The sequence below is a fragment of the Ctenocephalides felis genome, unplaced genomic scaffold, assembly GCF_003426905.1.
Source record: "Ctenocephalides felis isolate EL2017-DRISC unplaced genomic scaffold, ASM342690v1 CF-g0.4_SCAFFOLD_00845, whole genome shotgun sequence".
NCBI classification, from domain to species: domain Eukaryota; kingdom Metazoa; phylum Arthropoda; class Insecta; order Siphonaptera; family Pulicidae; genus Ctenocephalides; species Ctenocephalides felis.
The window spans coordinates 89,506,625-89,519,968 of record NW_020536999.1 but is presented as its reverse complement, the minus strand read 5'-3'; the positions used below and the strand labels follow the sequence as shown (position 1 = coordinate 89,519,968).

The 13,344-nt window shown below is 28.4% G+C and overlaps 3 protein-coding genes and 1 pseudogene across 3 annotated transcripts; 2 read left to right on the top strand and 2 right to left on the bottom strand.

Moving 5' to 3' along the window:
- Positions 1-410: 410 nt before the first annotated feature.
- On the bottom strand, positions 411-2,663 carry LOC113362927 (tRNA pseudouridine synthase-like 1). The gene is made up of 4 exons (XM_026605422.1): positions 2,659-2,663; positions 2,379-2,486; positions 2,026-2,266; positions 411-713 (listed from the first exon to the last, which is right to left on the bottom strand). The coding sequence occupies exons 1-4, from the start codon at positions 2,661-2,663 to the stop codon at positions 411-413; spliced, it is 657 nt and encodes a 218-aa protein (XP_026461207.1).
- Positions 2,664-5,203: 2,540 nt separating this feature from the next.
- LOC113362926 (GDP-fucose protein O-fucosyltransferase 2-like) lies at positions 5,204-6,144 on the top strand. Its single transcript, XM_026605420.1, is given in 6 exon segments — positions 5,204-5,301; positions 5,368-5,453; positions 5,456-5,559; positions 5,614-5,791; positions 5,853-5,921; positions 5,924-6,144. Coding segments are annotated over 6 exon segments (756 nt in total).
- Positions 6,145-6,199: 55 nt separating this feature from the next.
- LOC113362925 lies at positions 6,200-7,244 on the bottom strand (annotated as a pseudogene).
- An 870-nt stretch (positions 7,245-8,114) lies between these two features.
- On the top strand, positions 8,115-13,095 carry LOC113362924 (ZZ-type zinc finger-containing protein 3-like). Its single transcript, XM_026605419.1, has 7 exons — positions 8,115-8,267; positions 8,359-8,472; positions 8,605-8,766; positions 8,848-9,060; positions 9,142-9,285; positions 12,033-12,215; positions 12,285-13,095. Exons 1-7 carry the CDS (start codon positions 8,115-8,117, stop codon positions 13,050-13,052), a joined length of 1,737 nt encoding a protein of 578 aa, XP_026461204.1. The 3' UTR covers positions 13,053-13,095.
- The last annotated feature ends 249 nt before the right edge of the window (positions 13,096-13,344 follow it).

The following is a 13,344-nucleotide window of genomic DNA, read 5'->3' as shown; positions in this document are numbered from 1 at the left end:
TGGTATTGACAACAGTCTCAGTTTGATTATCATCATGAGCTTGTAGAACTAAAATAACTAATTCAGGAGCTTCAAATTCAGCCGTATGAGCCTCCCAGGGTTCTACAACAGGCGCAGTGACAGTCGAAGCGCTTTGGGGTAAAGGTCTTGTTAGAGCAGTTACTAATTTTGGTTTTTTGGAAGGCACCGCACTAGCGCTCGACGTTGGGGCTTCACGTTTGCTAGCAATTAGGGAAGAGACTTTACTAGAGCTTGAGGAGTCCCACTGAGGTTTGGAAATGGGCATTGAGGTATTGCGTTTGTCTGAAATATCTTTGGAAGAGCTTGACGACTGTTTGGAACCCAAGGCAAACAAATCTCCTGCATGGTGGGATAATTTAGATTTACCCGAACGTTGGGAAGGGTTTAATTTACGATCCATTTTTAACAACTATTTTTATCTGAATTACTTTTATCAATTTAATATTAATGTGTCGCAAGTTCGCTGTATCATAAATTTCTTTTGAATTTTGATGCTTTTCTATATAATCAAGAGGTAACATCAAATCTTCATCACGATACTCAACATCACATAAGTACAAACCATGAGGTGGCATCGATCTTACACTGGTACACCAGGAATATGGTGAGGGAACTTGAAGCATCGTAATGACATCTTGTTCAGTTATTCTGTGCTGTGCGACTGCTAATAAGACTCCTACCATGCGCCTCACCTAAAGAGAAAGAAATATACAACATATTAACTAGTTGTAAGTACCATTTTACCTTAAGGAAATTAGCATTTATTTTCCTATATGTATACATAATCAACTCAATCAATAAGAATTGAATTTCATCTATTTAAGCAATGTTCGAAAGTTTAGAGTTAGAAAATAAACTTTTCTCCAATTGATGTATTTCAAACGTACCTGTAGATTTTTTGGTATTTTGTAAGTAGCTACTGATTATAGTTGACGATCACACTTAAATAAAATACATTTTTAGAAACATATAAATGGATGAAATGGATGAAATATGTTAACACCAAATATTAGGAAAAGGTAGTCTTAAAGTAATTTATTCAGTGTAACGTCAAATCCTTTTTTTATTAATTCAGTAGATACCTACAAAACACCAAAATAACAACATTAATGCACTCGGCTTAGAATCGCGAAACGGCGCGCAGCGCAAACTTCGAAGTCCTACAATATGTTATTATGTTATCTTGGAATAGGAACTCTATATTTATTTAAGTTCATACAAAAGAACATAAAAATTCCAACATTCATCCAGCTGTCCTGCTAAAACTTTTCAAAATTAAGTAACTAAAAGTAGGGCAGATGTTTTCAAAAGAAAAATAACATTTTTGCAAATTTTGAAAAAAAAAAAATGACTTTTTTGAACAATTTTGAACTTTTTTCTAAAACAATCGCGCTGCATTTGATGATCTAATGACCATTTCTGACCGCGAAATGGCATTGTTTTTTATTTTTTGTATTGGATCTGCGGAAACCCTAGACCTGCCTTCTCAAAAATCACCAGCTGTTTATTTCGTCAATACAAGTAAAATGTTTTTTGAATCATTCAAATCGGACGCTGCGTTCTCTCGAAAACTCGATTTCTACTTTCTGCCCTCTTTACTTAGTATCTCCGAAAAGGCTGGACCTGCCTTTACCAAAAACTAATCAGCACATCTCCCTATTAATAGGAATCGAATGGTTTTTGAACCATTCAAATCGGTTGATCCGTGCGCCCGAAAACTTGGACGAAAAGTTGTATCCATACATACATACATACATACATACACACACACATCCATTTTTTCTAAGGTATGCCAAAACGTTCAGAAACCCCTGAAACGTGAAGATATGCAAAAACTTTCAACTTCGGTAATAAAATTTAATAAAAGCACCAAGCCGGATTTTTTTGCGAAAACAAACTTCTCCATCAGGAAGTAGGTATTATATCTATCTATTGCTATATATCTATTGCAGATAGGTATTATATCTATCTATTGCTAAATCTATTTTTATCTATTTTCATTACCTGTCGATATAAAAACGACTTTCCCTTAAACTTTATATCCCAGTAGTCAAAATAATTGGAAGCGTTATTGAAAGGCAAACTGGTGCTAGTTGATTTCTCTATCGAGACTTCATGTATGTATCTCAATGTGTGCACTGGAGGAGATCCTTTTGACAATGTTGTCATGAAAGTTCTAAAATCATGATAGCCTTCTAATAATTTGGCTGCTTTGCGGAAGGCTTCAACATCAAACTTAGGATTCCTAAAGGATAAAAGATAAATAATATATTAATATGTTGCATCATTCTATTTATTGTTCTATTATTCTATTATTCTATTTATTATATTGTTGTATTATTCTATTTATTACTTACGGAATAAATATACATCTATTCTGTTCTTCGATGGGTGTTTCAACAAAATATTGCAAAATAGTTGGTCTATAGTTATTTAATGAATATTCTTGTTTTAGTATAGCCAATCTGAAATTAAAAATAATCTCACAATTATAAATCAAGATTTTATGTTTCTCAATGTAATTTTACAAAATAAATTTTAGTTTGTAGTTATATTTGGTTATTAATTTTTTAAATTTATTCTCAACCACTGTATTAATCTAATAAGAGAAACAACAACAATCTCTAGATATCTTACAACATTTTAGTATTCAGTTTAAACAAATGTATTTATTATCAATCAATTATTATACCTGTATACGTAAGTCCTGCTCACCGCGTTAAATCTGCAATGAAAAGTTGGTGGCACTAATCTTGTTTTGATAACTCGCACCAGATCATTCTCCTTACGAAAAAAGGAGTTCAGGCAAACAGTTATATAATGGCAATTGTAAATTTTTGGTAAATCGAAGTGGCAAGTTGTGTTCAGAGCATGAACACCTGTATCAGTCCTGGAAATGGCATAAAATTATTAAAGATATGGAAATAATACATTTATAATATGGTATAGAAATTAATTTATATTCTGCACAATGCACAAGTTGCTCAATGTATCCATCTTAATTGTGCAATTATTCTTGACCAGAGATGTTATTTCTGGTTACAGTTCTAAAGTTCAAATGAACAAAATCAATAAAGATCAACCACAATAACCCAAAAAGGGTCACAGTTTGATTGAATCTCTATGTATTACTCAAACGCACAAATCAAATTGCATAAGATAGATATTTTTGTTTATGATTACAATCAAGTACATGACCCTATTTTGGAATGAAAAAAAAATTCCTGGTTATTGTGTATAATTGAATACTAAATTTTGATACATTATAGAAATCTGCAGGAATTGAATGGGAGATATTAACAGCCATGACACAAGATATCATAAGCTGAAATTATACCCATCGTAGATTATCACCTGCTGGAAATGGAGACTGCAGGTGGATCATGATTATTAAACCGTCCCAATGCAAGTTCAATAACTCCTTGAACAGTACTTTGATCAACTACATATGTATCAGACTTAGGCACATTCTTTTGAACACCTCTGCAATTAGAAACAACATTTAAAGGATGACTTATAGGTTAGGTTTTCAATAAACAGATTTATAAATGAAATAATTCAATATATAATATGTTAATTAATATCTATTCGACCTGAAATACGTTCCTATATACGAGTAATTTAATAAATATCTGTGCATATTATGTTTTATATATTATTACTAATTTTTCAAGGAGTATTAAATATAACCCTGTACAATGGTTGCATGTATACACAAAAAAAGAAAATTGTTGTAGGTATAATAGATACACAAACGTACCTTAGATTTTATTAGTTTTTAATTAATTTTAGACTCAATTTACGTTTTTAAAAGTTATTGACATAGATTTTTAATAATATTTATTTTTAATAAATATTTTGTAGTTGTCATTATTTTTATAAGTTGGCCGCCATGTTGGTGATCTTTAAAATGAAAATTTTAAATTTTTATGCAAAAAACTGGTTTTCAAATAAAAGAATAAAAAACACGATTTTATATTATTAATAGATAATTAAAATATATACGAAGATATATATACATGTGTAATATATATTTTTTAATCACGTATTGCAATTAAAGTATACTTCTACACTTTTACACATCTACATCTATTAACATTGCCTAATTGATGTTTATTAACTATATAAATTAATCAAATTGTTTATCTCACTATAATTAGTACTAGAATTTGATTAAGAAATTATATTACATAAAACATTATGCAAATATATATTTATTTTAAAAACACCGCCATATTTTTTTTGTTATGAAGTTAGCTGCATATTGTGGAATATTGGCTGCAAGCACATTTAAATTTAAATAATGTTTTAGTTAGTATTAAGCATTTCATAAATTAGTTGATAATTTTGAATAAGTATTAATAATCCTATTTTTAATTATTTTAGGCTTTGTGTAATGAATTAAAATGTTTTTTAAAAATTGAACATGTATTTTTTATAACAGTTGACAACAGTGATTGCTGTAGCTGTCAAATTTTTCAAAATGTCAGAATTTATAAAAAATACATAATTTTTAAGATTAAATAATAAATAAAATCGTGATATAAAAATAATATTAGTCGTTAATAAATATGTAATATATTATATATATTAAATTACCATTTGATGATATTAATACTAGCCAAAACCTTAAACCAAAGATAACCAATATGTTTAAACTTTATATTTTACTATTATCTTTAGTTCTAATAATTTGTGATACTCAAAATGAGCAAAAAGTCTGTTCAAATCAAGGTTCTGAATGTGAAACCATTAACATTAATAAATACAACGAGCACACATATATTTTCTACGATGTAAACAAGCCCGAAGGCTTCAACTTACGGAGAGATGTATACATAAGAATGGCTACATTTGTTAAAATTTTAAACAAAATGAAAATTAAAAGATTTGTACTAGTACTTCCACCATGGTCAGATCTGTTTCATTGGAAATCCAAACATTTAAATCAAAATTCAATCCCGTGGAATGAATTTTTTGATGTAGATAGTTTGAATAAATATGTTCCCGTTGTGGAGATGAAAGATTATTTTGCATATCATAATATTTGGAAAAAAGAAAGTCCTGTGATTGATGAGATTTTTATATTGAAACATTTCGAAGAGATGTTTGAAACTGGTAATTTTCAAGATAAATATGAGTATACAAATGATTGTAAAGAAAAAACTGAGTTGAATGATTTATGGGGGTACATAATGTAACTTTTGGTACTGTAAAGTGTTTAAAATTTCAAGGAACTACTAGTTTGTTGAAGAATATAATCAAAGACAGCAAAGCCAAGTATATATTAATGCATACATCAGTTTATATTTAATAACAATAACTTATATCATTTAATTATTTTAGTTCAATAATGTTTGCTCATGCTGAAATACCTTTGCATGATACGTGGGGCTCTCCTGAGTTTTGGAGAGCTCGTAGAAGTATGAGGTTTAGTCAAAACTAGTCAAACTTGCCAATGATTTTAGAAAGACTTATTTAAACTCAACAGATGACAATGATAATACTTTAAGACCTTTAAGTTGGAAAGATGAAAAGGTACAAAAAATAGATGATGTTTAAATAATTTTATATACATATATTAATTTTTAGTATAATAGAAATGCAATTGGTGGAAATTATATATCAGTGCATTTGCGCAGACAAGATTTTTTATGGGGTCGCTCAAAACACATTCCAAATATAAAGTATGCAGCACAACAAATTGAAAAAAACTGCAACAAACTACAAACATTTACTGTATTTTTAGCAACAGATGCCTCCTCTATAGGTATTTTATATTGCAAATGTATTTTATACATAAAAAGTATTTTATTTCATGTTTTTTCCAGAAATAAGTGACTTGAGGTCCTTTTTGGAACCAAAAATTAAAGTCTACACTTTCAAACCAACATCGGATATAGAAAGAAAATTAAAGATGGAGGCAAAGCGATTGTAGAACAAATAATTTGTTCCCATGCCAAATATTTCATAGGGACTTATGAATCTACATTTTCATTTCGAATACAAGAAGAACGTGAAATCTTAGGCTTCCCAAAAACAACAACCTTCAATAGACTTTGTGGAGACAAAGAGACTGATAAAAAATGTTCTCAAACAACTGTATGGAGTATAATGTTTTGATAATAGAATTTTTTATTATACAAAATATATATAAAATTTTACAAAATCACAGATTTTATGTTTGTTGATTTGTGGACATATCGTTTTTGAGCCAGTCTCGATACAAGTTTAATTGTTCTTTCCAATAATTTGTTAAATCTTTAAAAAACATTTTAGGATTCTTGACACATTCTTCAGGAAGTCCTGGAATGTCTAAAAGACCTGTTCTGTGGACAGTGACTCGATCACGAAGCTTTTTGGTCATGAATTTCCTAAAACCAAATTATGTGAGCATAATTTTTAACATAAAAATGACTGTTAGCATATACTTACATGAAGACATCAAGTACGATGTTAACAAAACTGGGAGCATTACAAAATCCAGTCTCTTCACCATTGTTGGATAAAACTTCCAACTATCAACTAACTTCTTAATCATCCCCGGATGCAACTGCAAAGCATGCCCTAAAGTAACATTTCAAGATCAAAAATAGCAACAACTCCATATACAGATACACTTTCATCCAAATGTAAAGCTAAATCCATAATCATTTGCCCGATTTTAAAAACATCATCTTGTAAATGCTTTTTGGGATCATGTGCAGCCGCTTTAATTACCACAATCAATCTATTATGAGCATCTTTTGTTTTTAGAGGTAAAAACACTCCTAAATCAACGAGTTCTTGGATTTCACACAAATGAGGGTCTCTATTTTGGTACCACTCCGGTACTTTAGATCTGGCTAAGTAGAAATGCTTGATTTTGGCTATTGTTTTCGGAATATCAAACTTGCAGCCTCTTAAAAAATGTAGGATTGATACTGGATCGTTTCTGGCTTTTATATGAGGGTTGTCTTGGATCCATTCTTGGATTTCCCTGATACTATCATTCCGGATTGATTCAGTTTCACCCAAATATTCTTCAGCATATAAATAATCTTCGGCAGACAAAGTACATTTATAAAGTTCTGACATTTTAAAAATACTTTCTTATATATAAAGAATTGCAATGGTAGATTTACTCGTTGATTGTAATTTGATAAGTTGCAAGGTAAGCAAATGCAAACACTAAAATTTTATGCTTACCAAGCTTGAATTGTACATGTATATTATTTATTAATTAATTCTAACTAATTATAAAAATCTTAGTACAAAAGCTAAAAAATGCAGTTGATAATACTGACTAGAGGAAAGACCAGAAATGACATTGTTTATACAAAATATATTTAGTAGTACAAAAAAACGTAAAAATATAATGAACTTGGCATGATATTTAAAACTAAATAGAAAAATTGTAAAATAAAAATCATGCAAAAGACATTTTTACTGATAACATAAATTTATTTAGTGTTGCCTTAGTTAAATTGGATTCTCATGAGAAAAATGGCGCAAAATTTAAATTTTATTAGTTTTATTTAAATATTTATTGAAAAATACATATTATTAATTGTTATACTATTTATAATTCTTCAAAATTGAAAATTAAAATGAATTTAAATATTCAAAAACATAAAACTAAATATTCATTCATTCATTTTTATTAGAATCTTGTTAGACTTTTCTGATGAGTATAAAAGCGCCAAATTTAAATTTTATTAGATGTATTCAAATATTTTATAAAAACTAGATATTATTAGTTGTTGTACTATGTTTATTTCTGAATTTAGTTGAAAATTAAAAAGTAAATTCAATTAATAAACAAAATCATAAAACTAAATATTTATATTAGAATTTCTTTTTAGAACTTTTCAAAACGTCAAAAAGTGAGGTTATGTCCAAACATGTTATAACCTGTGAACAAAAACACATTATTTTTTAAAATAAAACATTATATTTAACGTTTACTTAATTACTTTCATATCAAATTATTATTAAACAAAAAATACACTTATTATCAATAGACTAGTTAACAAATATCATCTATTATATTATCATCATGGATAATTCCTTGGACAAGGCAGAGTTTTCTGACAAAGACTCCAATTCAGTCGATGAAAGTACTTCTTCACAAAAATTTATTTTCACAAGATCCTGATGAATTTTTCTTTGAATCTGATCATTTAGCTTTGAGGAACAATAAAGATTATCAGAAATTATTAAGGGCTTACATTTTGCTCAGCGCACAGAAAGATGAAATGCTAAAGGTAATAAATCAGACAAAGGTGGATAAATTGAGATCAACTATATAGTTTTGTAATATGTATAAGAAAAGTCTAAAATTTGTTTGCTTTGCAGAATTATGACACACTAAATGCAGCCCTAACATTGTCACAAGAAAAACCTGTAGAGTTTGTTAGTTCTTTACGAAGTGGGGAGTTAAAATTACCTGACAGAATCACACTAGTTAATGTAATTTATTATAAACAAGCGATATATATATATATATATATATATATATTATATATATATATATTATATAATTATATATATATATATATATATTATATATATATATATATATATATATATATATATTTCTAGATTCCAAAAATTGATTTGCAACAGTACGAGAATAAAGTTCCTGAGTATTTATTAAACAAAGCAAAAAGTATTTACAATGATGATAAACAACAAAGTACATCTAATGAAAAAATTGATTCTTATCACTTGACAGAAAACAGACATTCTGCAAAATCTGATAAAGTATTAATTTTGAAGTTTTTATCAACTTCAAAGTATGTTATGTTATTTTTATCAATTTTATTATTAGTATTTTTTTTATAGTTGTGGACAGTTGCTGAACAACGCAGATTGGAAGAATTATTAGTTGAATTTCCTTCAGAAGAAGTTGAAATGCGTAGATTTGCAAAAATAGCAAAAGCTTTAGGTAATAGGACTACGAAACAAGTGGCAAGTCGAATACAGAAATATTTTATCAAACTGCATAAGGCAGGTTTGCCTGTTCCTGGTAGATTGCCCAGGATGCGTCCCGGAAAGGTAACAATATTAATTGTCTTTTGGCTTTTAGCAACAAATATGTAAAATGTTTTTGTTATTTATCTAAGTTTTTGGTTTCAGAGGTCATTAAAAAATTCTGTATTTTATAATTCATTCAGTTTGATAAAACCTTCCACATTCTTTCCAACATTAACAATACCAAATGGGTTACAAAGTTTGCACAATCAGAATACTCAGAATGTTATTCCGCAAGTACCCAAAGAGGTAAATTTTTATATATATATATATATATATATATATATATATATCTTATATATAAAATTCTTCTGTAACAATGTAAGTTTCATTAATTCTCCTAAACTATAATTCGGATTTTCATGAATCTTCCTGAAGTTTGTTCGGGAAATTTTCTAGAATGTTTTGATTCATAGAAATATAGTTAGATTGTAGAAATAAATAGAAAAAATTACAAAAACCGCTTATCATTGTTTGCCCTTGAAAATATTTGAAGCTTAGTTTGACATTAAAAACAATTGAAGACTGTCATTTGCCAAACATTTCTATTCACTTACAGGCTAAAGCAATATTAAAATATAATAAATTCATGATTATGAATAAGGAAAATGTGATGTCTACATTATTAATACCGAAAAGCAGCTGAGATGTGCCAAAAATTAAATTAATATAAGATGCAAATAATATAACATGCGTTTGACAGTCTGCGCATGCGTCTGACGCGCACGGCGAATCGTGTTCTCAACTGCGCGTAGATTGCTTTTGCTTGCAATAATTTTGTTTGCGCACTTTGCGAACAGATTTGCCGTACGCATTCGTGCAAAGGAGACGAACCATAAGTGATTGCGCTCAAAAATATTCAATTTGCGGTCGTTTTGCCTTTCTATACTAAGTCACAATACAAAAAAAATTACTTATTCAAAAAATTATTTAGAAGTTTCATTGTGTCAAAAATTCATATGGTTGGCATTTTGTACGGAATATTTACTCAATGGGGCGCTTCGGGTCTGAAATATTTTTTACTGTTTTCCAATTCGTTTGGAATTTTGGAATTAGGCTCATCTTACTCTCAAGTTCAAAAGTGTCAACAATTTAGACTCCTTTGCACTACCCGGGGGGATGCCATTTCTTTTCAGTGATGTAATAACGTTGGGTGTGGATAAAAGAACTAATTATAAGAGAAAAATGTTTAATAATGTTTTTCAAAAAAGCAAATACTTTTCAAGTTACTGTTAGCTACTGAAAATTTGTTTCTTTTTTTGCGTTTTTCATCGTTTTTTGCTAATATCTTCAAAAATATACATTTTAACAAAAATCATATATTGAACAAAATTATATCAATTAAAATCTTAATAAATCGCTATTTTATAGTGTTTTAGGAACATTATTAGGCTAGGTATGAAAATGGGTTTTTATAGTGCTCAAAATAAGCTTTAAAATGAGTACCTTCTGCGTGTAAAATGAGTAAACTACGATGCAAATAAAAGACGCACATAATGTTTTTTCATTTAAATCAAATAGTTTTTCAGTGCCATTTCCACCAAATTTAAAAATAATCGTATTCCATCTAGAATTAACTTGGTTTAAGAGATCTTAATGGATTCTGGAAAATACCACAACTTTAGTACAAACGATTTTCAAAAAACTCATGATTTCATGAAAAAAAAATCTTAAAAAAAAACATCCAATTTTCATTATAATATCTCTGAAAGAATACGTATAAAAGTATATATATATATGAAAATTCGAGGTATTTTTCTGACTAATTATTGCTGTTTATTATTTTTACATTACACAAATATTGATAGAGGTATTAATTAAGGAGTGCACGGCTGTCCAACAAGAGGTCTTTCGAGCCCTTTAACCCTTCGCCGTTTCACAATAAAAGAAGTTACGGTAAAATTTATGATAAAGAAAGTTGTAGCTCATTTAATCACCTTTAAAATAGTGTATTACAAGTTCTGATAAAATTAGAATTAAAAGAGTAATAATCCAATTAATGCGGTGGATGGTGACGGAGTGCAAATTGTTTTTACTTCTGAACTTAAGACAAAGATTAGCCTATTCCCAAAATATCAAGTAAATTAGAGCACAGTAAAAAAATTTACAGAGCAATAATTTTGTTGATCGTAAGTTGAATAGAGCACATGTGAACAGGATTTGACAAATTAATTGACTTCAAATATAAACTTAAGCAATAATGTATATTGATTTATTAGAGAAAAAAATGTAATTTAGATATTAAAATTACTTAAAGCCAGTTAAAATATGGTACTAAATTATAAAAATTATAGGCAACATTATTGAAGCAATTATTTTGGGTAGAAAAATAAAAGGTGATATTGCATCTTTGCCGCGAATGCTATATATTAATTCTTTCTGAATTTGTTGTACTTTTTAAAAGATTTCAATTTTCAACATGAGTATCTTATGCTATGACCATAAATCAAAAAGGCAGACGATCATTTTTAGTGTGATTAATTTGGAAAATCAATGTTTTAGTCGTGAATAAACAAAAAATCATTCATTTATGCATCCACATCTACAGGTATGACTAAAAATACTATATAACCCTTAAATGCAATAAAATAAATTGAGCTATTGGAAATAAATTTGTTCTATAAATCGCAGTGTATAATTTTTAATATACAATTTTATTGAACATTTTTTAATATTTGTTAAATGAATAATTAAAGTGTTAACTGTGGGAATTGAGAACAATCGTTTTATTTGAAACAGTTCAACATTCAACATCACTCATATATTGGTGTAAATAGTAATTCAAAAAACAGTAATTATTATTTTTAACTAAGCAGTAAATATTAGTATAAAATATTGAAAAATTGTAGACGTAGGTACAGAACAACGTCTGTCGGGTCAGCTAGTATATATATATATTACTTTCTGGATTCTTTGTTCAAAGCTCTACAAAATATTAACAAATCCAAGACTCTATCATCTAATATATATATTATCTTATTGAATCTAAATTTTAGATTTCTGAAGTAGATAATTACACAGATGATGAAGTAACAGAATCAGACACCAATTCTGACGATTCAACAAATGAAAATGATACTATGACTGTTGATAAATATTCTTTACGTATTTTGAAAAGGGTTTTGAAAGATAAACAAAAAGATGACTCAAGACCTTATAGTATACATGTTAGACACACTGTAAGTACAATTGTAATTATATGACTAATTTGCCTCATGATTGTTTTATCAATGGCTATATTTTTTTAGTGTGACTTCTGCAAAGAATCTCCAATCATTGGGACTCGTTGGCATTGCATGGATTGTAGAAACAGATCCATAGATTTTTGTTCCGACTGTTTTGTGGCTCAAACTGAAGATTTGGAGAAAGTAACCCATCCTTTATCTCATAACGTTGTTCCTTTCAGAAGCAAAAGTGATAATAAGTCAAAAGACATAAAGCCTACAGTTATAAAAGAAGAAACAATAAAAACTGATAATGATACCGTCACATTTACTCCAAAAATAGAAGCTGATTACTTTGAATATTTAACAAAAAAGTTTCAGAACAAAGAAGTAACTTCAGAAACTTTTATTAACGAAATGTTGAGTTTGAATTTTGGTAAATGCAATTTGGTTGTACAGGAAGACAAATTGTCAACAGTTAGTGCTCAAGACTTTTTTAAAGACAAAACAATAATGAATATTTTTAAACACCCAGATCTACACAATAACATATTTGTTGATTGCGATGAGTCTGTTAATGTAAAATTACTGAAAAGTATTGATAAGGATATTTTAAATTCAAATTTGGATTTGAGTAAACCAAAAGTGATTTCTGAGCTGCTGGATCATGATTATAGCTTTAATTGTGAAGAAATTGAAGTCAAAGAAGAGAAAGAGGACAAAAGTTTTGATGACAATATTACTCGTGATGATAAAAATGATTGTGGAGTAATTAATGATGGAGGAGATTTACACAATTATCTATTAGTTAATGAAGAAATGATTAATATAGGGAGAGAAGAGTTTGTATAAAATATATATGACTAAATTTGTATAATGTTTGTATAAAATTACTAAAAAGTATTGATAAAGATATTTTAAATGCAAATTTGTATTTGAATAAACCAAAAGTGATTTCTGAGCTGCTGGATCATGATTATAGCTTCACGTGTGAAGAAATTGAAATAAAAAAAGTGAAAGACGACAAAAGTTTTAATGATAATATTACCTGTGATGATAAAAATGATTGTGGCAAAAAAAATGATAGAAGCAATTTGTAGCTTTTGAACAATTATCAATTAGTTATTGAAGAAATGATCAATAT

Bases quoted from the DNA above. Each gene is read 5' to 3' on its own strand.
- LOC113362927 (XM_026605422.1), bottom strand. The intron at 2,267-2,378 runs GTAAGTAATAAA...TTTATCCTTTAG, and splicing joins AATAGATGTATATTTATTCC to GAATCCTAAGTTTGATGTTG. The intron at 714-2,025 runs GTAATGAAAATA...CTTTCTCTTTAG, and splicing joins AGTCGTTTTTATATCGACAG to GTGAGGCGCATGGTAGGAGT.
- LOC113362924 (XM_026605419.1), top strand. From the start codon at position 8,115: ATGAAAGTACTTCTTCACAAAAATTTATTTTCACAAGATCCTGATGAA. The intron at 8,268-8,358 runs GTAATAAATCAG...TTTGCTTTGCAG, and splicing joins AGAAAGATGAAATGCTAAAG to AATTATGACACACTAAATGC. The intron at 9,286-12,032 runs GTAAATTTTTAT...TCTAAATTTTAG, and splicing joins TTCCGCAAGTACCCAAAGAG to ATTTCTGAAGTAGATAATTA.